The sequence below is a fragment of the Mercurialis annua genome, linkage group LG8, assembly GCF_937616625.2.
Source record: "Mercurialis annua linkage group LG8, ddMerAnnu1.2, whole genome shotgun sequence".
Classification (NCBI taxonomy): domain Eukaryota; kingdom Viridiplantae; phylum Streptophyta; class Magnoliopsida; order Malpighiales; family Euphorbiaceae; genus Mercurialis; species Mercurialis annua.
In genome coordinates, this window is record NC_065577.1 from 33,640,471 (window position 1) to 33,662,585 (window position 22,115).

The following is a 22,115-nucleotide window of genomic DNA, read 5'->3' on the forward strand; positions in this document are numbered from 1 at the left end:
GTAAATTAAAATTCACGTTTTCTCCTGAATTGTAAGAACTCACTGTTTTCTCATGACAGATTTCGATTATCTACTAACACCTAAAAAATTAATAAAACTTCACGAAATTTATCGACACCAGGCACCTCAGACGATGGTAATATGTTTTCCTAATTCTAATCATGAAAAATTAACACATAAATGCAAGATCCACAGCAGCTACCTAAAACAAAATTCCGAATGCAGAATTATAAACATTTATTTTAGAACCTTTTTTGCATTTTGTTAGCTATTGCATAGGACAGACTCTCAGATGAGCAAAATGCAAATTTTGAACATTCAAAAGGCATCATATATCAATAATAACGCAAAGCAAAACATATTTTCTTCAAATGCCCAATTGCAGAAGAGTAGCAGGGTCCAAAAAGCCACAGGGAAGGGCGGGTTAGGCACGGATTGCAAGATAAATAGTGCAAAAGAAGAGTAAGAAACCCATATATACAGACAGCTGCCAAATAACCTAACACGACTAGTTTAAAGATTTAAATTATTACCAACCTCCTTTGCTGCTTCCTTCGCCTCCGCTTGTGGGTGTTTTACCCCAAGAACTACCTGCCTGCCCACTACCATTAGCTCCTTCTTTCGCCTCTTTTGGTTCACTCCAACCAGATGACTGGCCTCCACTAGATTGATTCCAAGTGTTAGGTTGAGTGCTGGTTGTACCTGCATTGCCCCAACCCCCTTGGCTACCTGAGCCACCGCCCTGAGAGCTAGGAGCCTCTTCTTTCTTCCAGCCACCGCCAACTTCACTATCTGTAGCCTTTCCTAATTGGTTCGAGCCTGAATTATTTCCACCCCAACCACCAGCTTCACCTTCTTTAGCTTTTCCTGATTGATTCCAGCCTGAGCCCTGGCTGCTCCAACCGCCAGACTGATTGCTAGTTCCACCATTTCCGGAACTCCAACTCTGAGATTGGCCCTTATCATCACCATCTTTGTTCCAACTGCCTCCGCTGCTACTTTTCCATCCTCCATTATTATTATAATTGCCTCCGTTCTTCCAGTCAGAGCCACCAGAATCATTGTTATTCCAATCACCACCACTCCCTCCTCTTCCAGATCTACCTCTGCCTCCAAAACCTCCTCTGTCTGACCAACCTCTACCTCCAAATCCTCCTCTGTCAGATCTGCCTCTACCTCCATAGCCTCCCCTGTCTGAACCATTTCTACCACCTCTATCTCCTCTACCTCTAAAGCCCCCTCTGTCGAAACCACCTCTACCTCCACCACCGCCCCTCCAATTCCCGCCACTGCCTCTATCACCAGAAACCTCACTTTGGTCATCACCTTTGGCAGCAAAAGAACCCTGGTTCCAACTGCTTTTTTTGCCCCAACCAGAAGAATCTTGCCCTGCATCACCAGAACCAGAGTTCCAGGTACTGCTCTTACCCCAGTCAGAACTTTGGTTTGCATCACTGGATTCTAAGTTCAGATTGCTTTTTTTGCCCCATGAAGAACTTGCATTTCCACCCGCATCTCCAGAATTCCAATTACTTTTCTTGCCCCAAGAAGAGCCTGCATCTCCAGATCCAGAGTTCCAGTTGCCCACTTTGCCACCCTCAGAATCATGATTTTTACCTGCATTATATAAGCAGTCATCATCTTAGTATCCTTTACCTCAATAGCTAAATAAAATAGACAAGTTGCATATGTAATTTCTACACATATTAGTTGTACCCTATGCTAAACCAATTATACTGTTTTGTTATACACTTATACAACATTTACCATATGGATTGTTATATTAAGATTTTCAAAAAGAACTCTACACTTCACTATTTTTATGCTGTATATAAAATCAGTTGCACCAATTAAAATCCAGTCGCTTTCTCTACCTGCATCATTTGATCCATTTTTCCAGCTTCCACTTGAACCCCATTCCTTTGCTGACCCTCCATCCAAAGCTTTCCCACTACCCCAACCAACCCCTTGATTATTGGGCTCAGTTTCCTTTGCAGTTCCATCAAATTTCTGATTCCAGCTGGACTTCTTCCCAGAAGAGTCGGGATTACTACCCCAACCAGAAGGCTGTTTATCATCCTCACTACTAGTTTTATTAGCCCAGCTAGATGTATTAGAATCTTTAGGAGCACCCCAGTCAGATTGATCTCTACCTCGACCACCTCCTCTTCCCCTCGTCCCACCTGACCCACGTCCACCATCTGACTTGTTCCAACCACCGAAATCTTGGTTTTTGTCTTCTTTATGGGAAGACCCTCCCCAAGAGGAACCTCCATCCTTTTTGCCCCAAGAGGAACCACCATCTTGTTTGCCCCAAGAAGAACCTCCATCTTGTTTTTCCATACCGGATTCCTCTTTCTTATTCCAAGAAGAGTCACCATCAGCCTTGAAGGTCTTAGGTTCTCCTTGTTTACCCCAAGAGGATCCCCCATCTGCAGATGTCTTTTCTTTATTCCAACTATCCGTCTGATTTTGGCTTTGTGATCCACTTTTCATCCAACCAGCTGCATCTTGACTCTGACTTTTCTGGTTACTCCAATTTGCCTCATTGGCACCTTTTGATTCTGGCTGATCCAGGCTGCCACCTGCGTTGCCCCAATTCTCAGTTGGCTTTTGAGCTTCTGCAACATTTCCCCAAGTGTCCCCTTTGTTATGAGATTTCTGTTCATTCCATGCGTTACCCTTGTTCAAGTTTTCCTCACTAGTATTGGAACTTGTACTCTTACCCCAGGACCCTGATTCTACATCTTTACTGGCCCAAGAGACTTCCTGTTTTTTACCAGAAGCTATATCTCCCCAACTGCTAGTTGAATTCTCAGCAGTCTTTTTCCCTTTGTCCCAAGCAGCACCACCAAATGCAGAACTTCCAGAAACGTTTTTTGCTTGATCCCATCCGTCTCCAGAATCTTTAGAAGAACCAGCTGGATCTGCAGTAGATGAAATTGCTTTCCCCCAGCCATCGGATGCACCACAGCTAGACCCTATATTAGCAGGTGTTTTGTTCCAGCAATCCTCACTTTTCCCCGCAGCATCAGCTTGATCATTATTGTCAGCACGTTTGTCACTGGCTGCAGCTGCCCCCCAAGACGAATTCTGGTTCGAGGTTGCCTTCTTGGCCCAGGCATCTGATGCATCCCAATATTAGAATAGGTAAACATGAATATAATGTCGCTAAAGAGTATGTTCACCTATCAGCAAGTGGAAATAACGCTTACCTTCTTGAACATCACTACCAGCAAAACCTGATGCATCCGCGGCATTTGATTCAGATTGAAGCTGCAACAATCAATAACCAGAAAACACTGGAATTACTAAGATGGTGGTGGCAGGTGTAATCATAAATTAATATGTTATAAGAAAAATCCAGGGCAACCTTTAAGCCTGATGAAGGGAAGCTGGCCCAAGAATTACTGCAAGAAGTTTTCACCCATATGAGATTAGAGATAAAATTGCATTACATGGAGGAAAAGAACACACAACATGGACAAGCAGCAGATACTTAAGAAGTCATTAAAAAGTTGCAATTATATGAGAGCACCAATAAAAATAATATGCATAAGCTTCAGATCATTAACAACAAAGTCACAGAATACACAACCACTTATTCCATATATTTCCTGACCGTGATTAGTGCAGCTGGGCTATAATTCAACAAATTCCATAAGAATATCCATCCAGTACCAAAAATCACAAAGTGAAGCTCCCATGCAAAAGAGAGCCTAATAAGAAAAACTGACTTTGCAGCTTGGAAAATTAAGTAAACAATCAATATTTACAAGTATGACCACAAGAGATAGGCTGGTTTCCATTTTTAAAAATTGGCAGGTTAACTATAAAATATCTAAAATATCCTCAATTAAACTAGCTTTAGTTAACTATATTGAATTGTGTGTGGCTCTGATAACAACAATTTTTGATACTTTCCATATTAAAAATAATTTTCTTTGTATTTTTTGGGGCATTTTGAATTACCATTTAATAAAAATACATTGGAAAGATGAATGCATTAATTATTGAATAAGGGTATTATAGCTAGTTAGTATATATTTAACTAAATAAACTATTTTTCTTAATGTGTAAGTCAAATAAGCCAATCTTTAACAAGGGAGTAGTATAATTTCCAGAATTTCTTTGTGCTGTCTCATTCAGCCATAAAATCATAATGGTGATTAGACTATAATAAAGAAGCAAAGGTTGCAAGACATTGCAAGATCAATATGTTAAAAGAGGTTTACCTCTCTGGGGCGGCACCTCCAGTGTTCCACTTATCACCATCAGCTGATGTTCCTGCTCCATCCGACCAACCTTCCAATAACAAAATATGGAAAGAAAAATGAGAGACAGAGACATCTCTGACTTTGTGAGCCAGTGACAAACTTGGAAATAGAAAAATAGTACATATGATTTCATAATAGAAGTTCAACCTGCTAAGGTGCCTTCATTTCCAGCTATATCAAATGGCTTGAAAGAACTGGACCCTGGATTGTCACTTTTATAGGAACAAAAAGACAAAATCTCAGCAAGTTGCAAAAAATTAAGTTTATCATACATGTCAGAGTCAAACATTTCATACGAAGCATTTGCAATTCAAAATATACTACCTCACAGCCATAGCAGAGCTTTTCCCACGAACCTCACAGAGGTGCTCACTTTTCACTGTAGAAAATGTTTTTCAAACTTGATAAATCAACATCTGACAACCAAAAATAAGCATTACTAAACTAACCTGTAAGAACTTTCTGCTTAGAATCGAGCTTCACAGTAATATCAGAAAAACGTATAGCCAAAACACGGCAAAGGTACCCTTTCAAAGGTCCTATCCGAATTCTCAATGTTTGACCAATGGTATACATCCCATCCTTCTCCCCTCGGTTAACTATAATTGAAATAGTAAAATCAGTGAACAAATCCACAATAGAACTCAAGCTGAACACATAATCACTATGTTGAACACATACATTCCTGATTATCGTCCTTCGTTTGCCATGGTCTTTCAGGTGACAGGGTAGATTTCGGAGATGACGGAAAATCTTCAAAAGTGAAGGCACCTGAATCGCCACCCTGAAGAGCCAAAATTCATCATTCAGGACAGTTAAGCCAGTATTCGAAAAGGGCAATTTGTAGAAGGAAAAGATAAAATTTCTCAAATGTTATGACCTTTTCACTTGATATATCAAATGAAAGCTTGACTTTCTCACATAGTTGACCTTTGGAACAAATATAACCACCATTTTCATTCTCATTCTCATCATGCATAAAAACGATTCCTCTATAAATTTGCTTAATGACTCCCTGCCTATCCTGAAAAGAAAAACAAAAATTGTGAGAAAAGTCCATGCAAGGCAAACCATCACATTTTCACAAGAATAAATGTGCATCCAATTCCGGACCTTTAATAACCCTTCCACCACCTTGACAGTATCATTAATTGCTAATGTGTTTTTGTGGTGGTCCAAAGCGATAAATCTTATATCAGATGGTGCACGTTTCAATGAGGTCCGTGCAACATTAACCACAACTGGTGCTTCTGGTCCATCTTTTAGAATCTAAAGAATCAAAGAAAAAAGTATAGCATATAAATAATTAACAGTTAGTTCAGAGTAACACCAGTCCCTAATATATGCCAACTAACAACACAGTAGCCAACAGTGTAGCTGCAAATCAGGCATAGAAGGCACTGTACCTTATAGTCATCCTTTTCTATGTTTACAACAAGACCAAAATCTTTGCGGCTGCAACAGACAATAATAACGCTAGTATTTAGTACAAGTGAGGCTATTAAAGAAACCACATGATACAGAATTGCCAATGGTGAAGAACTTACCCAAAACACACAAGATCATACAGTTCAAAGCCATTTTGCATGCCTGACCCTGATGAGCTCTCCCCTTTCTCACCACCTTTATCATTTCCAATTACCCGTTTTTTCTTCGGTGAACCATAAAGCTGTTTAAGCCACTCTGTGTTGTCAGACTCAAAATTCTCAGAAGGCTGGAACTTCAACAGCTCCTCTTCTGATGGAACAACGCCCCAACAGTTTAATGAATCTAGAGACACTTTTTTAAGCAAATATCCATCCTTGAGAATCAGATTATCAAGAACCTCAACATGCAACCCAGTATCACGATCACGCCTAAATTGCACAAGGGGCCGGAACTCCCTGCACAGGATGAATACACGTGGTATATCAGATTTGTAGCATAAAAAGAATACTTTGTGAATCTTAGAAATGTGACATATTACTCGAGTTCACTTGAGCTGATCAATCTTGGAGCAGGTGTAGCAACATTTTTCATAGAAACTCCCCCACCCTGTAAAAAGCAAATTAGACGATACAAGGAGAAGAGTGTTTGTGAATCAAACATTAAAGGAAATATCTGCCATTGACATCAGACGGAAGTATAACAATCTTACAAGAGAATTAGTAATTGCCCATGCTATATGCCATAAAGATATAATTAAGGATTATATTCAAAAAGGATACACTAACTTGAGATGGATATATGGTTTTTCTTTCTGGATAGTGGGTATGCCGAAAACTGTGGCGTCACACCAATCATTATTCGATAAATCAAGTAAAAAGTAAAAATTACAACACCTTGATACAAATTACAGTATAGTAACTTGCACACAAGATAAAACTAACATCTTAAAACGCACAACTCAGCTAAGGGGTGTAAGATTCAGCATTGGGGCTAACTCAGCTAAGGGGTGTAAGATTCAGCATTGGGGCTAATCTTCATAAATAAATTACGTTAATAACTATTAGAACACCCAACTACAGATTCTAAAATCTCCATCTAGTAACTTCTAATAAGCTAATAGCTTCTTTGAACCTTATTTTCAATATTTGGTTCCTTAATTTCAAGATATATCAGCCCTGACATTCCCAAAAGTTTTAAGAGAATCTTAAGAAACAAATCACATATTCAAGATAGCCTAAGTAAAGTCGTCAAAAACATAATCCCATCAACTTGAGAGTCAGCAACAGATTTTCTTTCCTTCCTCACAAAGTAGCCCTAGCAAGTAGCAAATCAAGATATCACCATGCCCCTAGTAAATCCCATATTCTTGTTTGGCTCATTGGCTGTTAAACTGATCAGCAAACATGGCAGATATACTCAATTGATTAATAGGCTTTCCTTACACAATCTGTACATGCTTTCAGAGAGCAACAACCTTCATGACATCAAGATGGGATATAAAAACAAACTTGGCCCCAGAATCCAATTAAAAGACCCTGTACAGATAGTGTTAATCTGATGTACAAAAGGTTCAATTTGCAATGAATTACATAGTTACATCCCATATTTGATGTTACATACAATAGAAAAGAAAAGCTCGACAGAGTTTTATTTTTTTAGCACACTTTGTTCAACATTTAGCTGGGGATTTGTGTATATTACATCACAGGATTTTGACTGATATTAATGACACATATAACAAGCTAAAATGCTTTATAGAACAAAAAAATGCTATTTTATGTCAAATCACATTTTGCCGCTTTAGAATTAAATACCCCATACATAAATGGAACTACCAATTTTCATGCACAAATTAAGATCAGCAATATTTTTTCTGACAGTAAAGTAATCTTACAATTTTTAGTGCCAATGCTTGAAGATCAATTCTAGGAATAAGCTTCACTGTTGCTTTTTTCCGTACATCATTAACCGCAACAATCTACACAAATAAATTAATGCTGAGTAACCTGAGTGTTAAGAGTTACTATATCACAAGTCACAACATGGCCAACCAAGTGCTACAACATACCTGTGCAAGATCCCCCTTGTATTTTCCATTCTTGACAGTGACCCACATTCCCTCACTAACTACATTAGATTTACTTCTAACATAGAGCACATGAGAAACTTCATTTCTTGGAATTGGTGCCACTCTGGAAGGATATATGCTACAAATTCCCTTACAAGCCTGAAATGGTAAAACATCACATGAAAGAAAACACGTTCACAGACGGACGGCAACAATTAAAATTTAAAAATGATACCTTAGCAGCAAAACAAAAAATTACAGCCAATAATTTGATGATAAAACCATTCAGCTATTGGGTCATAGAAAGTACCTCATTAATATCAAGTTTCTTGTCAGCTTCAATAAAAATAAAACCCTTCACATGGTCAACAGAAAATGCTGAAATTATTTGTAGCTTGGTACCTAGAGCTTTCAAGTCAATAAACTTCTGCATAAGGCAGAAAGCTGAATGCCTCTCACGTCCAACCTACATCCCAGACATTTTGAGAGAACAAGATGATGAGAGAAGTCAGCCAAAAGAAAGGATTTGAGACAGCAATACAAATTCAAAGAGCAGCATAGACTCTAATGAAGACCCTACCATGCATTTGACCTTCCAAATAGTTGGATCCCTAACAGATGGAAGAACAGAATCTCTTTCAACTATTTTAGCCTCAAAACCATCTTCAGCATACCTAACAAAGGTAGAACCATTTTTGTAGCGTTCCTCCATCATCTTATCAAATTCTTCTTCATACATCACCTCCTCCTTGGGAATAACTGGAATATTTGGTGTTTTTGGAGGTTCTTTTTTGAATTGTAGCTCAACGTTAAAATCTTCACAAATTGAAAGTTCATTTTCAGCAAAAGTAAGTTTTAGATTTATTAAGAAATAAAAAAAAATGGTACAGAAAACTTATTCAACAAATAAGCTAGATTATTAAGAATAACATACAGCCATTTTAAACAAGTATGTATGGCCGATCCTAGTCAGAAAGTTCATGGAAATCCTTTCGCAGAAAAGAATAACAATGTGAACTAAGCATGCTCTGGAAGCAAAGGCCACTTTCGATTGTTATAGATCTTGTCTAGGAAATGAATTTACTTAAGCAATTTTAAAAAAAAATACTTTGAAATAACTTGTAACAAATCAAGAGAAGCTGACATTGTTCAACTCTCAACAAAAATCTTTTAATGAAACTATGTACAAGATAACATATCTCGTAAACTCTCAAGTTCTCAACAAACTGATTAGCACTTAACACAGAAAAGAAAAGAAAATAACATGCATAAGACAAACCATCACCAAACTACAATTAATCGCCGTAAATGATCAAAAACACTAAACTATAGGAGTCTTTTTAGACCTTCAATGAACCACATTTCCAATATAAAAACTTGAAATACCTAAAACAAAGCTTATAATACTTAACACGACTGCATTATTAACAATTAAACATACATGCAAACAAAACAAAACTGATATACCACAAACGAATTACCAACCCTAGCGTTTCAATTATAAAATCAGAGCTACAAAAACAAAAACTAAAATCAAACATTTCACCAAACCACAAAACCCTAGAAACAAATTAAACTCAAAACGAAATCAAAATTAAAATCAATTTTTAATATCTAAGATTATTACCGTCATCGTCAAAATCGTCAAAATCGCTATCATTATCATACTCATCGTCAACATCAGCTGTATCTTCGAAGAACTGAAGGATTTCGCGATTCCTTTTCTTCCGACTGGCGGAGTCGTCATCGTCAGCTCCACCGCTTCCCTTCCGTTTTCCGCCATCGCCGGAGACAGCGACCGCCTTACCTTTGGTTGACATTTCGCCGGAGAGAACGCGGGGAATGTGTCTGTTGAGTTTGAAAAATGTGTTACATAGACAGAGAGAGAGAGGGAGTTGGAAGAGTGTTTGGCGTGAAGATGAAAAGAGTGACTGGTGGCACTGTGTGATGATCGGGAGTATACGTACAGCTTTTGTTAATTTACCTTTTTGACCTTCTGCTGGGTATGTCTGAAAGGAATTGGATATGGGCTCGGTACATAGCTTTCCGGCCCGTTCTATTTAGAAAAAAGGGCTTTTTATATGTTTTACGGGTTTTTCCAGCCCAATATCTTTTATACGGGCCAAACAATTTCTTTACTTTTCATACCGGGTTTTATTACTTTGTTGACCTAGAATTTTAAATTCTTATCTTTTTTACGGAATTCCTTCTCTTAGCTCTGAATTGGCGGTTTCTTTTTCTTTTTCCTCTGAAAATAGCGGTTTCTTTTCTTCTTCTCCACACGATTTTACAGTCGCGCACGATCTTCATTACTTCATTTCCATCTTTATTGCTTCTTTCTCGCTCAACTGTTGCTCCTCCGTTGTTAAATACTTGTGAGTTTCATTTTTTCAATTAATTTTGCTACTGTAATAACCGGTAATTGCATTTCGATTTTATTGTCTTTGATCTTAGTTCTTTCTTATCTATTTGCTTGATTTTGTTTATGTTAATGATTTTTGAGGTTTTAATTGTTATTTTGTTGTTGCATGTTGCTTTTAATTTGTTCTATTTCAGTTTTTTTTTTATTTTTTTCGCTTTATGTTTACATTTTATCATTATTAGAATTTAATTAATTTAAGTTTTAACTGATTTAGGTTTAGTTTAGTTTGATCTTCTTATGTTATTGATTGTTAGGTTTTAACTGTTATTTTGTGATTTTATGTTGCTTTTACTTTGATTTATTTGCTTTTTTTTTAATTTTTTTTTGCTTATGTTTATATGTTATGATTGTTAGGTTTTAATTGATTTAGGTTTTAATTTCCCAATCAATTTTTAATTTGAATATGTATTTGTTAATTTGTTACTTTTTTAAATTTAGAATTAGTTTATGTTTACTGCATGTTGATTTTTAATCTGGCTATTTATTTTGTTAATTTGTTAGTGTTTTAATTATAATTATAGTCATTTGATTTTTAATTTTAAGTATTGTTTTGTTATGTATATTTTTTTGAATTGTTGTTGTTTGTTATTTAGTTTGTTAACTTCATGTATTTATAATGCGGAGAAAGTCAGTTGGTCATAGACCGTCGAGAGGACTACCGTCTGTTGCCATGGATTCTGATTCGCAATCTGTGGATAAAAATGTGGATGAAACAATGTCGCAAGAAACTTTTATTGCTGGTGTTCTGAGGAATGAAGATTCTGAATCTATTTAGAATGAACCGTCTGTTACAATTGATTCTGAATTAGTTGATTCCGTTTTAAAGAGTCAAGGTGAAGTGTTGGAAAAAGCTACATCTGGTGTTGGAGAAATGAATGTAGCTGATGCAATAGAGCAGCGTAGTTCAGTGGAAAATGTTAAGGATGTATCTGAAAAGGAGGATTTAGTGCCTAAAGGAAATAAACCTAAAGTCGTTCGTGCTTTTGAGCGTTGAAGAAAGAGAGATGCTGTGGTTGATTCAAACCTTATAAAGTCAGAAACTGTTGAAACTGAAGTTGCAACTGCTGTTCCAAAGTTGGCGAAGCAGCCTGTCCGTTCTTCTAAGCGTGTTAAGAGTAGTCCGAGTGTTGGTACTGATTCGATTGCTGTCGAACTTGCGAAATTAAAGGCATCGTATACCGTGAAAAAAGCAGTGAATCAAGTTTCTTCTGAAACTACTAACAGTCCAAGCCATGCTGTTAAACCTAACTCTCCTGAGAAAACTATGAAGAAAAAGACTGGTGTTAAAAGAAAAGTTTCTTTTGAATCTACTGATTTGGATAGTGCTGCTGACAATGTAGACAATGTTGATAAGGTATTAAACTGTTTTTGTTTTTATTTTTTTATGTTGTTTTTATTATTTGTTGTACATATATGTCTTAATTGTTTTTTGAAATCTTTATTTTTCTTTTGCAGCAACCTGTTGTTCAGAAAAAAATCACTATTCCAACTTCTATTTTGAAAAAACGAATTCCTCTTCAAAAGTCTGAATCTGAAGATGTTTCTGTTAATAAGTCAGTGAAGGTAAGTTATTAATATTATTTTTTTAATTTTTCTTGCTTTACAGTTGTGTTAAACATCTTTTTTATTTTGATATTTAATGTTTACATTCTGTTAAGTAAATGTTACTTTTATGTTGATTTCCTAGGCTGTGAATAGAAGATCAAGTTCTGGTGTTTTGAATAAAAAAACTTCTTCTGAAATTGTTGATACTAAAGAAGAACAAGCTGATGAGTGCAATAAGGTAATTTGAAATGTTAAATTATTTTTAAATATAATGTTTATTTTATGTTTACATTCTTGTATTTGTTACAGCCTGTGAAGAATAAGTCTCCTTCTTCTGCTGTTAAGAAAAAAGCTTCTCTTCAGTCACCTAAATCTGAAGTAGTTATTGGTGATCCCAGTCAGGTTTTCTTTTGTTAATTCTTTATTTTTTTTCATTTTTTTTAACTATTTTGTATATTTTTGTTTTTGAATATTTCGGTTTGTTAATATGATGTTGAGTTGTTGTTAATGTTATGTTGATATATTATTTTTTCAAATGTAAATATTGTGTCTGAGTTTTTAACTTGCCATTTTTTAAAAAAAATTATGTATATTGACATTATGTTTAGTTGTTGCACATTGTTTTTGTTTATATACTATCTTATTGTATTTGCTATGTTTCTTAATAGATGTGGTCTCCCCGATGGAATCATACTGAATATTCTTCTACAAGGGTTGATCACTGTATGAAGCAGAAAGTTGTGGATAATTTGAAAAGGAATTTGTCTGAGGAGCAACTTAAACTGTTTAAGGAGACTTCTTTTGGTTTTGTTTTGGATTTGCCTGCTTTTAGTTTGCATGGTCAAGTGATACACTCTCTGCTGTCAAGACAGCTTAATCATCCGCAACGAGACGAACTTTGGATTGGTGTTAACAATTTAAGAATTAGATTCAGCATAGAGGAATTTGATGTGCTAACTGGTCTGAATTGTGTTGGGGAAATTCAGAAGATTGTTGATGTTGATAAGACTAATTCTTTGGTCGAGAAGTATTTTGTTGGCGTATCCAAGTTGAACAGACAGTCCGTTACAGAGTGCTTTTTGTCTAAGCGATGGGAGTCGGACGAAGATGCTGTTAAAATTGCTTTTTTGTATGTGTTAGAAATATATTTTCTGTCTGCTGTTGATGTTACTTTGGTGGAGCGGCACCATTTAGACATTATTGATTCCGGGGACTATAACTCATACCTGTGGGGTAAAGAAGTTTTTGCTGTCACTCTTAGGTCCTTTAAGAGCAAACATATTTGCCAAAAACAAGAATATGGTTATTACAGAGTGGTTGGCTTTCCTATTGTCCTGCAATATCTGTTTTATGAGTGCTTCCCGACTTCAGATGGTGTTATTTCTACGAAGCTTGGCAGCTATATTCCAAGATGCTTGAACTGGAGTGTTGGCAAATCTGTGAATTTGAGTGTGTTGGACACTGAGTTTTTCAGTTTAGGGTCCAAGGTAATTTATATTAATTATAATGTTATCTTTGTTGTTTCCATTTTTTTTAAATGTGTTTTAACTGTTTTTTAAATGCAGCTGGAGTATACAAGGATTATACCTACCACTGATGAAAGGAATAGCTTAATGTTGGATGAGTTTTTTGGAATATAGAAGAAGCAAGCTGCTTCTGATAGAAGACAAAGTGTTGATGCTGTAGCTGATGATTTAATTGACTCAAATGCTGTAAATCCTAGTCAATCAACAGGAAATCAACATAATCTTAACACTGTTTTTGAGAAGGTTTGTTACCTTGAGAAGCAAATTATGAGTATAAAATCTGAGCAGAATCATGTTAAGAAGCAAATGGAAGATTATCATGTTGATTTGAAAAAGGACATTTCAGAAGTTGGTGCTGCTCTTAACAGTTTTGTGATAAAGATGAACCATTTTTTTGAGAAATCAGCTGATGTTGCGGTATATTTTTAATTCATTTTATATATTGTTTTAATTTATTTTTAATATTGTGAATATGGTGTTTATTTTATATCTCAACTTTAGCATGAGAGTGATAAAGAGCGTCGAAAGGACGATAATGAAGTCTTTCCGCATAGAGTTGATGGTAAAGATAATGGTGATAAAGAAAAGCAAGAAGTGTCTGATAAATCTGCGTTTGTTGATAATCAGGTATGTATATTTTGATATTTTATTACCAGTTTATAATAATACTGTTACTTGTTTCTTATTTGTTTTTTGTTTTATATGAAGATATCAATGGAGGATTCAGATGTCGTTTTTACTGATTCTGAATTGGCTAGACTTGACGAGCAACTTGTTTCTATATATAGTACTCGTGAGGCTGATGTGAGTTTCTTGTATTGTAATTGTAGTTGTATTTTTCAGTTTGGATATTTATATTTTGTTTTTTATATAGGCATTGTTATCAAGTCAAGCAGCTTCTCAACCTGGTAATGTTTTCTCATATTTCTTTATCAACAAGTAGTTAACATGTTGTTAATATTTGTTTTAAATTTTATGCTTTTATATCAACTGAATATTAACACAATGTTAACAACATGTCAACATATATCCTACGTGTTATTGATTTGTCTTATAGTCAATTGAGATATTTCTGCACATATAGTTTTTGATAATGTGTTGATTTTTTTACAGTTGTGAATGTAGCTTCATTTGAAGATTATCCGTGCCCTTGTATGGATAATGAGTATAGCTTGCTAGATGCTTATAAAGATTGTGAAATCTTCAATTGGGTTGAACAAGGATTTAATAAGAAGCTTCGGTAATTTAATTGTATTACCTTTTTTAATTAATTTGTTTTTTTACATGTCAATTAATTTACTGTTGATTATTTTTTTGTTTATTAGAATTTTTACCGGTAGATATGGTGTAATTGATCCTCCTTTTAAGTTTGCTGGCGAACTTCAAGCGAAGAAGAAATGGCTGCATACATTAAATTTCGTGGGCTGTGAACTCTCTACATCTGTAAGTTTAATTTTGTTTTGTTTTTATGCATTAATTTTTTTATTCTAATTTTAAACTTTGTTGATTGTTTTTTCTGTGACAGCATGTTGATACTGTCTTCCACTATTTGAGAAAGAAGAGTGTATTGTTGAATATCCGGAAGCCAAATTTTACAGCTGCAGACTCTAGTTTTGGTCAGGTTTTGGAGGCAGAATATCGATCTTTTCTTGCTACCAGTTCGAAGTCTATTGAAATTAACGCCAGTAATACGATTCTTGAATATTACGTGGGTCAAGGGTGTGGATACTCAAAGCCATGGACTGAAATCGATGATCTTCTCATTCCTATCATTGTTACAGATCCAAATCATTGGATTCTCGCGCGTGTTAACTTTGAAGATTGTAAGGTTTATGTTTACAATTCGATGAAGAGTCCGACGATGGATGCCATTGTTCACAATTATATGCAAGCTTACATCCATTATCTTCCCAAATTTCTGAAGAACATGGACTTTTATTCAACGAGGACTAGTTCTAGTTCATTTGCTCTTACTTCAAGTTTGGACAGCAGATACGAGTCATTTTCATATGAAAATGTTCCCTATATGCCAGTTCAAAGTGACAGGTCAGTTCTTTTGTTTTTTGTTTCTACATTATTTGTTTTTATGTTGATTTTTTTCCGTATTTTTAACTTGTTTCATTTTATTATGCAGCGATTGTGGTGCGTTTGTCTGTTTATTTGCGGAGCATTTCATAAGTTCTAAGAGAATTCCTTCTACATTTTCATTAATGGAAATGGAAACGTACCGTAATAGGCTTGTTCAAAGCTTGATTAAGTATGGGAGGTGGAAGCAAAGTGTGAATCTTGTAAGTGATGGTGAAGAAGAAGTGGGACCTCGAAAAGATTTGAAGGCATAGAAAAATATAGGTTGTTGGTTCTGTTTTTATTTTTAGTATTTTGTCATTTTTGTTATGTTATTCTGAATTTGAATCATACGCTGTTTTTTTTTTGTTGTTTTCAAAATGTTGATGTTATTACTTGGTTATATTTTAAGTTTTTATTATATATTTAGCTGATTGATGTATCTTTTTTTACTATTTTTGCTCATTAACAAATTGAATTAAATTATATTATTTTATCCCCCTATTAACATTTTTATCAAAATGTTAATGTTAGTTTATTAACACTAAATTAACACATAATCAACAGCATTTTAACATAGCTTTTAAAAAAGACCAGTGTGTTTTTTCATTCTATTTGAATATTTAAGCACAATACTTTACTACTATTATTTATTAATCTTACTAATTATCAACATGAGATTAACATAATAGTAACACAAGGTCAACATAAATATGTTAGTTTATGATATTTTAGTTTATGAACAATATGTGAACCATCCATAAATGTGGTAGTTTATGATATGGTTTTTTATACAATATATGAACCATCCATAAAATGGTAATTTTATGATTTGACAAATTTTTCCATTTGAAAATACTAATTATCAACATGAAATTAACATAATAGTAACAGAAGGTCAACATTAAATGTAAAATTTCAGCAAAAGTCATATTGTTTTATGAAATATATGAAATGAATTCAAAGTATTTTTATTTAATACAAATAAATCTTTCCTGAATCATAATCATCTTCTGCATGTTTTTTTATTGTGTCCCGTCTTCTTGCAAGCTTCGCATTTATTTTTTGACTTTTTTTCATGTCCTCCCAATATGCGCTTCTTTTTTGGTCTGCCGGATTTGGTTCTTGATTCAGGAGGCAGCACGATTATATCTTTTATTTCTTGCGGCGTATTCCATGTTGATTTATTTGTCATAGGATATACTGTGTGGTTGTACGTGTTGACGTACGTTTCCTTCATGTAGTATTTGGAACAATAGAGCAAAGGATCCTTGTTGTATTTCCTTATAACAGCAACTGCATGTGCGCAAGGAATTCTATCTGTTTGAAACCTTCTGCAGCAACATGTTCCTGTTTCCAAATTAACCGAGAAGGGTGTTTTTGTTTTAGTCACAGTATATATATTGTCATTTGCTGGGCTGACCTGATAACAAAGAATTCAGTTAAAAAATCAACACATGATTTGATAGATCAACAATATATTAACAACAAGTCAACAACATATTAACATCAAATCAACAACTTATTAACAAATTTTAATTTTTAGAAATACCGTTAGATGCAGAGATCGAATGTAGTTTTCATTCAATATATCTTCAGCTACTTTTGACATATCTGTCTTTAATGATCTTGCACAAATTCTGTTTGCATGAGTCCATTTTTGCACAAGGGAACGTAGAAACTCAAGCATGGTCGTTATAGGAAGTTCTCTTGCAGCTATGTTTGTTGCATTTAATGACTCAGCAATGTTTGAAGTCATTGTTGAATACCTGTTGTTGGTGGAATAAAGTGTTGTCCATTTTTCGAAACCAACGTCATTTAGGTACTCCCTTATCTTTGGGTCAAATTTGTCAAGTTCTTCCATGTGTTTCCCAAACTGCTCAAGCGTATATGCTTTTGCTGCCCCAAAAAAGTGCTCTCTGATTTCACCTTTTGCTCGTCTATATCTTGCTTTGACATTGTTAAAAAGATGGTAAGTACAGATTCCATGATGTGCTTCCGGGTATACTTTTTCAATTGCTTTTTTAATACTGTCGTGTCGATCTGAAATGATGCACATTCCCTCTCTCAGACCAAATGTTTCTCTAACTTTGTTGAAAAACCATTCCCACGAAGCATCATTTTCTGAATCTACGACACAAAATGCTAGAGGAAAAATTTTATTTGCAGCATCTTGAGTTGCTGCCGTTAGAAGCGTTCCTCCGTAAGCTGCCTTTAGGAACGTACCGTCAACAACAATTACTGGTTTGCAAAACCCCCAACCCTGAATTGATGCATTCAACGATATGAAAACATAAAGGAATCTCTCTTCTTTTGTTTCCAATTCAGCTACAGAACCTGGATTTGTTGATTTGAGCGCATGTAGATAAGAAGGCAGTAATCGGTATGATTCAGCTGGATTACCCCTTGTAAGCTCTAATCCCTTTTCTTTTGACCGCCATGCTTTTTGGTATGTCAGTTCGATTCCATACTCTTTCTTCATGTCTCTAATAATATCGGCCGGCGTATAAACAGTTTTGAAGTTTGCATACTTATCTTTTACAAAATTTCCAATTAAATCTGACGTGGCTTGTCTTTTATCAGCCATTCTCTCTCCCACTTTGCAGCTGTGCACCTTGTTGAATTTTCGCACGATAAAGACATTTGATCTTTTATTTCTCGAAGATCTCAGTTTCCATTCACACTCTGGTTCATTGCAGATTGCTATATATTCAATCTTGCACGACTTGTAAGATCTGAATTGGAAATGATTGTTGATTGCATAAATGCTTAATATAGTCTTCAACGTGCGCTTGTCTTTGTATTTCTGCCCTTCTTCAATTTCTATCGCCTTTACTTCATCAATGATCATATTCTCTACGTACGGGCTCTCGACTTCTTGATCTTCATTTAATAAATTTCCGACATTTGTTGCATATTGAAACATGTTTGAAACCGACTCTGAATTATCAATATTTGTTGAGTTGTCTTGCTGTTGACAAACTTCTGCATTTCTGTTGATGTTTTGTTGTGTTGATCTCGATGATGAAACGTATAATGATATATCTCTCATTTTTTTTTCAATTTCAATGCAAAGTGGAAACTGTGTTGGATCTGATTGTTTGCTTTTCATCTGGAAGTAGAATACCAAAGCATCATTATCTTGTATTATTAGCGGTGGATAATCTGGTTTAACCTGTATAAATTTTAAAATAAACAAAGTTTAAATATAGATCAACATGTTGTCAACATGAAGTCAACAATAAAACACTACATATTTGAAAAATTATATAACATTAATACATCATTAACATAATATTAACAATATGTAAACATAATAATAGCAATTATATTCTTACATGATTTTATCAACACAAATTTTAATAAGTTTGTATTGAAAGAATTAATAAATTTACTTTACCTGATACTTGATTTTCAGATTTTCTTCTTCTAAATTCACTTGTAGCTGGTTTGCCAATAATTGTTCAAGATTATTCATACTAGAATCTTTTGGAATAAGAAGTCCCTTAATAGAAAAATCTGTATACTGGAGTTTATCATTCCAATAGCCATTATACTGAATAAAAGTTGCAATTGTATCCATTCCTGATTGAAAGTCAACATTCAAATAAAAAATCAACATTGTTTCAGTTTATAATGTAGTTTAAGATTTTGTTTTAGAATTTCAATTATTACGTATGTTTATATATTTAATCAACATTACAAATACATTAATATCAAAATCTACAAGAAGAAAGTATAAATTTGAGTCTTACTGCTTATGGAGATCTATATTTTCTCGATTTTTCAAACTGTTGATGAAGATGAATAACAGTTGGCTGTAAGATCTTATCTGAGAGAGAAAAACGCCGATCTGAAGATTAATTTGATATTTCAGTGTAGAAGAACACGAATTGAGAGAGATAAAAGTTGAGGGAGAGGAGCTGAGAGAGATGAGCTGAGAGCGAGGAGAGAAAATCTAATTGTGATGAGAGAGAAAATTATTTGATTTATGAGGGTTTGACTTGGTCAGCTTATATATGACATCCGTATAAAAGTTATAATTTTCAGCGCTGACGGTAGTTTTCATATTGAAAACTATGGTCCGTATAAAAGTTATATTTCTACAAAAGATACATGTTTCTGTAAAAAGCCCTAGAAAAAATGGTCTTTTATTCAAATAAGGCTTAACGCCTTAAAAAAAGGGTAATTTTCATAAATCCCTCAAAAGTGTTCATCTTTAATGTTTTTACCTCAGCTTTTTCTTTTTGACAGAAATCTCCCAATTAAATAGAAAAGTTTTCACAATTCCCTTATACCCCAAAACAAGCTGATTTTATATTAAAATAAGACAATTATAACCCTTCAAACAAAAACACCGTAGATAGCACTGTCACTTTTGGTTACTCAGCAAGAATAACGCTGACTCTAAAAGTGGAACTTCCTTAATTCAGCAAATTCAGTTATGGGGTTTGAATTGCATGTGGGACGTTGCATGATAGTGGTTCGGTGTGCCATCTATTATCTCATGCTATCTGTGCTACTTTTTCTAATATGTTTACATCAATACTTGTTCATGTGCCTTAGAATTGAATAAATTTTATTTTAGATTTTCATATTTGAAAATGTATGGATACTGAAATTAAATTATTCAAATAATATACATGAATTTGATTTTAATTTAATATTTTATTTTAAAAACATATTCATCATAATTTTTTATATATTAATTAAATATTTTAGCATACTTTAAATTTCATTTTTTATATTTTTTTTTAAATTTTGCATTAACTTTGTTTTAAATTTATATTTAGTTCGCATTCATTTTATTTTATTTTAAATTTAATTTAAATTTAAATTTAGTTTAATTTTAATAAAATCGTAAATAATATATTTTGATTTACTGTTAGATTATTTATTATTTTATAATTTATTTTCAGTTGTGTATATTTTTAATAAACTGATTTGATTAAAATAAGTTGATTATTATTTTATAATAAATTTATTAAGAAATTACTTAGGTAAATTTACTTCAAGTATACATTGAGTTTATTTTAAATTTTAATTTTATTTCATTCAAATCTTAGATCGTTTACCATTAGATTATTTGTATCTTTATAAGTTTATTTTTAATAAACTAAATTATTAATATTAATTTAATTAGAATTATAAAATCGAAAATCAACCTGATGTGAACCGGATGTGAACCTATATCAACTAACTACTTTAATTCAATTTTAAATAAAATTGGTCTTGTTGGTCTTAACAATCTTAAATGATATTTTATATAGAGAGAATTTTAAAATTTAGTGTAATCACAAAATATCTCTTTTAAGTGAAATATATTTGACAGAATATAAAACCGAAAATCAACCTAATGTGAACCGGATGTGAACCTATATCAACTAACTAATTTAATTCAATTTTAAATAAAATTGGTCTTGCTGGTCTTAACAATCTTAAATGATATTTTATATAGAGAGAATTTTGAAATTTAGTGTAATCACAAAATATCTCTTTTAAGTGAAATATATTTGACAGAATATAAAACCGAAAATCAACCTAATGTGAACTGGATGTGAACCTATATCAACTAAAACTACCTTGATTCAATTTTAAATAAAATTTGTCTTGCTGTTCTTCACAATTTTAAATGACATTTTATATAAAGAGAATTTTGAAATTTAGTGTAATATACAAATTGAATATCTTTTTTTTAACTAATTGAATATCCTTTTTATGTGTATTGTATTTGACAGTCTATAAAACCGAAAATCAACCCGGTGTTAACATGGTGTGAACCTATATCAACTGAATTACTTTAATTCAATTTTTATAAATTTTGTCTTACTTTTTTTTACAATCTTAACTGACATTTTATATAGATAAAATTCTGAGATTTAGTGTAATATACAAATTAAATATCTTTTTTAAGTGAAATGTATTTGATAGTTTATAAAACTGAAAATGAACCTGATGTGAACCTGTTACGAACCTATATTAACCGAACTATCTTAATTCATTTTTTAAAAAAAATTGCCTCATTGCTATTTACAATCTTATCTGATATTTTATATAAAGAGAATTTTGAGATGTAGTCTATTACAAGAATTGAATAACTGTTTTTAAGTGAAATATAATTGGCAGTCTATAAAACTGAAAAGTAATCTAATGTGAACCGTATGTGAACCTGAAATAACACCACATACTGAACTTTTTGGTATAGTTCTTATGAACATATTTTTTTTATAAAAAAATTGACTCTTCCAAATTATCTAAATCAAAACTATTTTTTGGGATCCTCCAGACACGCAAATTGCTATAAGACAACAAATTGATGAAGATAATAGTAAAAGTGTAATGTTAATAATCTAAAGCAAACCAAAATTTAATCTCTATATGTACATAAAATTAATATCATAGTGTTATTTTTTTTCTCCTTCAATAAGATTCATACTACCATTTCAAATAACAAGATGGTTATAACATCGGATCCACACTGTCAATCTCTTCTTGATTCTCACACTTCAATGCTAAAAAAAATTATTTTTTAATTTCAATTCAAACCCCATTGACATAAATTCATGGCTAATAAGTCTATGTTGGTGTCCTTAGCAGCTTGAACGACACCCACTAAACATCATTCTTTATACCCATCTCATAATTTATGTTCCCATTAAAATTATAACAAATTTATGAGTCTCTGTTAGCAGCCACCACCAACGCCAAATTCACCATAACTAACGGTGGTACAGCTGCAACCACAATCGGATTTGACATTATCACCACATCTGCAGCGTTTATTG

The 22,115-nt window shown here is 33.6% G+C and overlaps 4 protein-coding genes across 4 annotated transcripts; 2 read left to right on the plus strand and 2 right to left on the minus strand.

The window, feature by feature from the left end:
• Positions 1 to 333: 333 nt before the first annotated feature.
• Positions 334 to 9,716, minus strand: LOC126662175 (protein RNA-directed DNA methylation 3). The gene is made up of 19 exons (XM_050356071.2): positions 9,401 to 9,716; positions 8,354 to 8,589; positions 8,084 to 8,239; positions 7,774 to 7,932; positions 7,600 to 7,683; positions 6,244 to 6,311; positions 5,825 to 6,160; positions 5,684 to 5,732; positions 5,391 to 5,546; positions 5,158 to 5,301; positions 4,959 to 5,061; positions 4,727 to 4,876; positions 4,602 to 4,656; positions 4,425 to 4,489; positions 4,236 to 4,305; positions 3,374 to 3,410; positions 3,216 to 3,276; positions 1,875 to 3,125; positions 334 to 1,617 (listed from the first exon to the last, which is right to left on the minus strand). Exons 1-19 carry the CDS (start codon positions 9,591 to 9,593, stop codon positions 530 to 532), a joined length of 4,461 nt encoding a protein of 1,486 aa, XP_050212028.1. The 5' UTR covers positions 9,594 to 9,716; the 3' UTR covers positions 334 to 529.
• Positions 9,717 to 11,625: 1,909 nt separating this feature from the next.
• On the plus strand, positions 11,626 to 13,555 carry LOC126662176 (uncharacterized). The gene is made up of 5 exons (XM_050356072.2): positions 11,626 to 11,758; positions 11,883 to 11,978; positions 12,050 to 12,142; positions 12,409 to 13,227; positions 13,306 to 13,555. The coding sequence occupies exons 4-5, from the start codon at positions 12,409 to 12,411 to the stop codon at positions 13,378 to 13,380; spliced, it is 894 nt and encodes a 297-aa protein (XP_050212029.2). The 5' UTR covers positions 11,626 to 11,758; positions 11,883 to 11,978; positions 12,050 to 12,142; the 3' UTR covers positions 13,381 to 13,555.
• A 154-nt stretch (positions 13,556 to 13,709) lies between these two features.
• LOC126661940 (uncharacterized) lies at positions 13,710 to 15,605 on the plus strand. Its single transcript, XM_056104166.1, has 6 exons — positions 13,710 to 13,893; positions 13,975 to 14,070; positions 14,380 to 14,506; positions 14,592 to 14,709; positions 14,792 to 15,312; positions 15,401 to 15,605. Exons 3-6 carry the CDS (start codon positions 14,421 to 14,423, stop codon positions 15,603 to 15,605), a joined length of 930 nt encoding a protein of 309 aa, XP_055960141.1. The 5' UTR covers positions 13,710 to 13,893; positions 13,975 to 14,070; positions 14,380 to 14,420.
• Positions 15,606 to 16,336: 731 nt separating this feature from the next.
• Positions 16,337 to 19,268, minus strand: LOC126661941 (uncharacterized). The gene is made up of 4 exons (XM_050355822.1): positions 19,086 to 19,268; positions 18,731 to 18,915; positions 16,883 to 18,505; positions 16,337 to 16,753 (listed from the first exon to the last, which is right to left on the minus strand). Exons 2-4 carry the CDS (start codon positions 18,911 to 18,913, stop codon positions 16,337 to 16,339), a joined length of 2,223 nt encoding a protein of 740 aa, XP_050211779.1. The 5' UTR covers positions 18,914 to 18,915; positions 19,086 to 19,268.
• Between the last annotated feature and the right edge of the window lie 2,847 nt (positions 19,269 to 22,115).

Bases quoted from the DNA above. Each gene is read 5' to 3' on its own strand.
- LOC126661940 (XM_056104166.1), top strand. From the start codon at position 14,421: ATGGATAATGAGTATAGCTTGCTAGATGCTTATAAAGATTGTGAAATC. The intron at 14,507-14,591 runs GTAATTTAATTG...TTTGTTTATTAG, and splicing joins GGATTTAATAAGAAGCTTCG to AATTTTTACCGGTAGATATG. The intron at 14,710-14,791 runs GTAAGTTTAATT...TTTCTGTGACAG, and splicing joins GCTGTGAACTCTCTACATCT to CATGTTGATACTGTCTTCCA.
- LOC126662176 (XM_050356072.2), top strand. From the start codon at position 12,409: ATGTGGTCTCCCCGATGGAATCATACTGAATATTCTTCTACAAGGGTT. The intron at 13,228-13,305 runs GTAATTTATATT...TTTTAAATGCAG, and splicing joins TTTTCAGTTTAGGGTCCAAG to CTGGAGTATACAAGGATTAT.
- LOC126662175 (XM_050356071.2), bottom strand. From the start codon at position 9,593: ATGTCAACCAAAGGTAAGGCGGTCGCTGTCTCCGGCGATGGCGGAAAA. The intron at 6,161-6,243 runs GTAATATGTCAC...CATCCTGTGCAG, and splicing joins ATCAGCTCAAGTGAACTCGA to GGAGTTCCGGCCCCTTGTGC. The intron at 4,877-4,958 runs GTATGTGTTCAA...TTTCAATTATAG, and splicing joins GAAGGACGATAATCAGGAAT to TTAACCGAGGGGAGAAGGAT.
- LOC126661941 (XM_050355822.1), bottom strand. From the start codon at position 18,913: ATGGATACAATTGCAACTTTTATTCAGTATAATGGCTATTGGAATGAT. The intron at 18,506-18,730 runs GTAAAGTAAATT...AAATTTATACAG, and splicing joins ATCTGAAAATCAAGTATCAG to GTTAAACCAGATTATCCACC. The intron at 16,754-16,882 runs GTATTTCTAAAA...CTTTGTTATCAG, and splicing joins TTCGATCTCTGCATCTAACG to GTCAGCCCAGCAAATGACAA.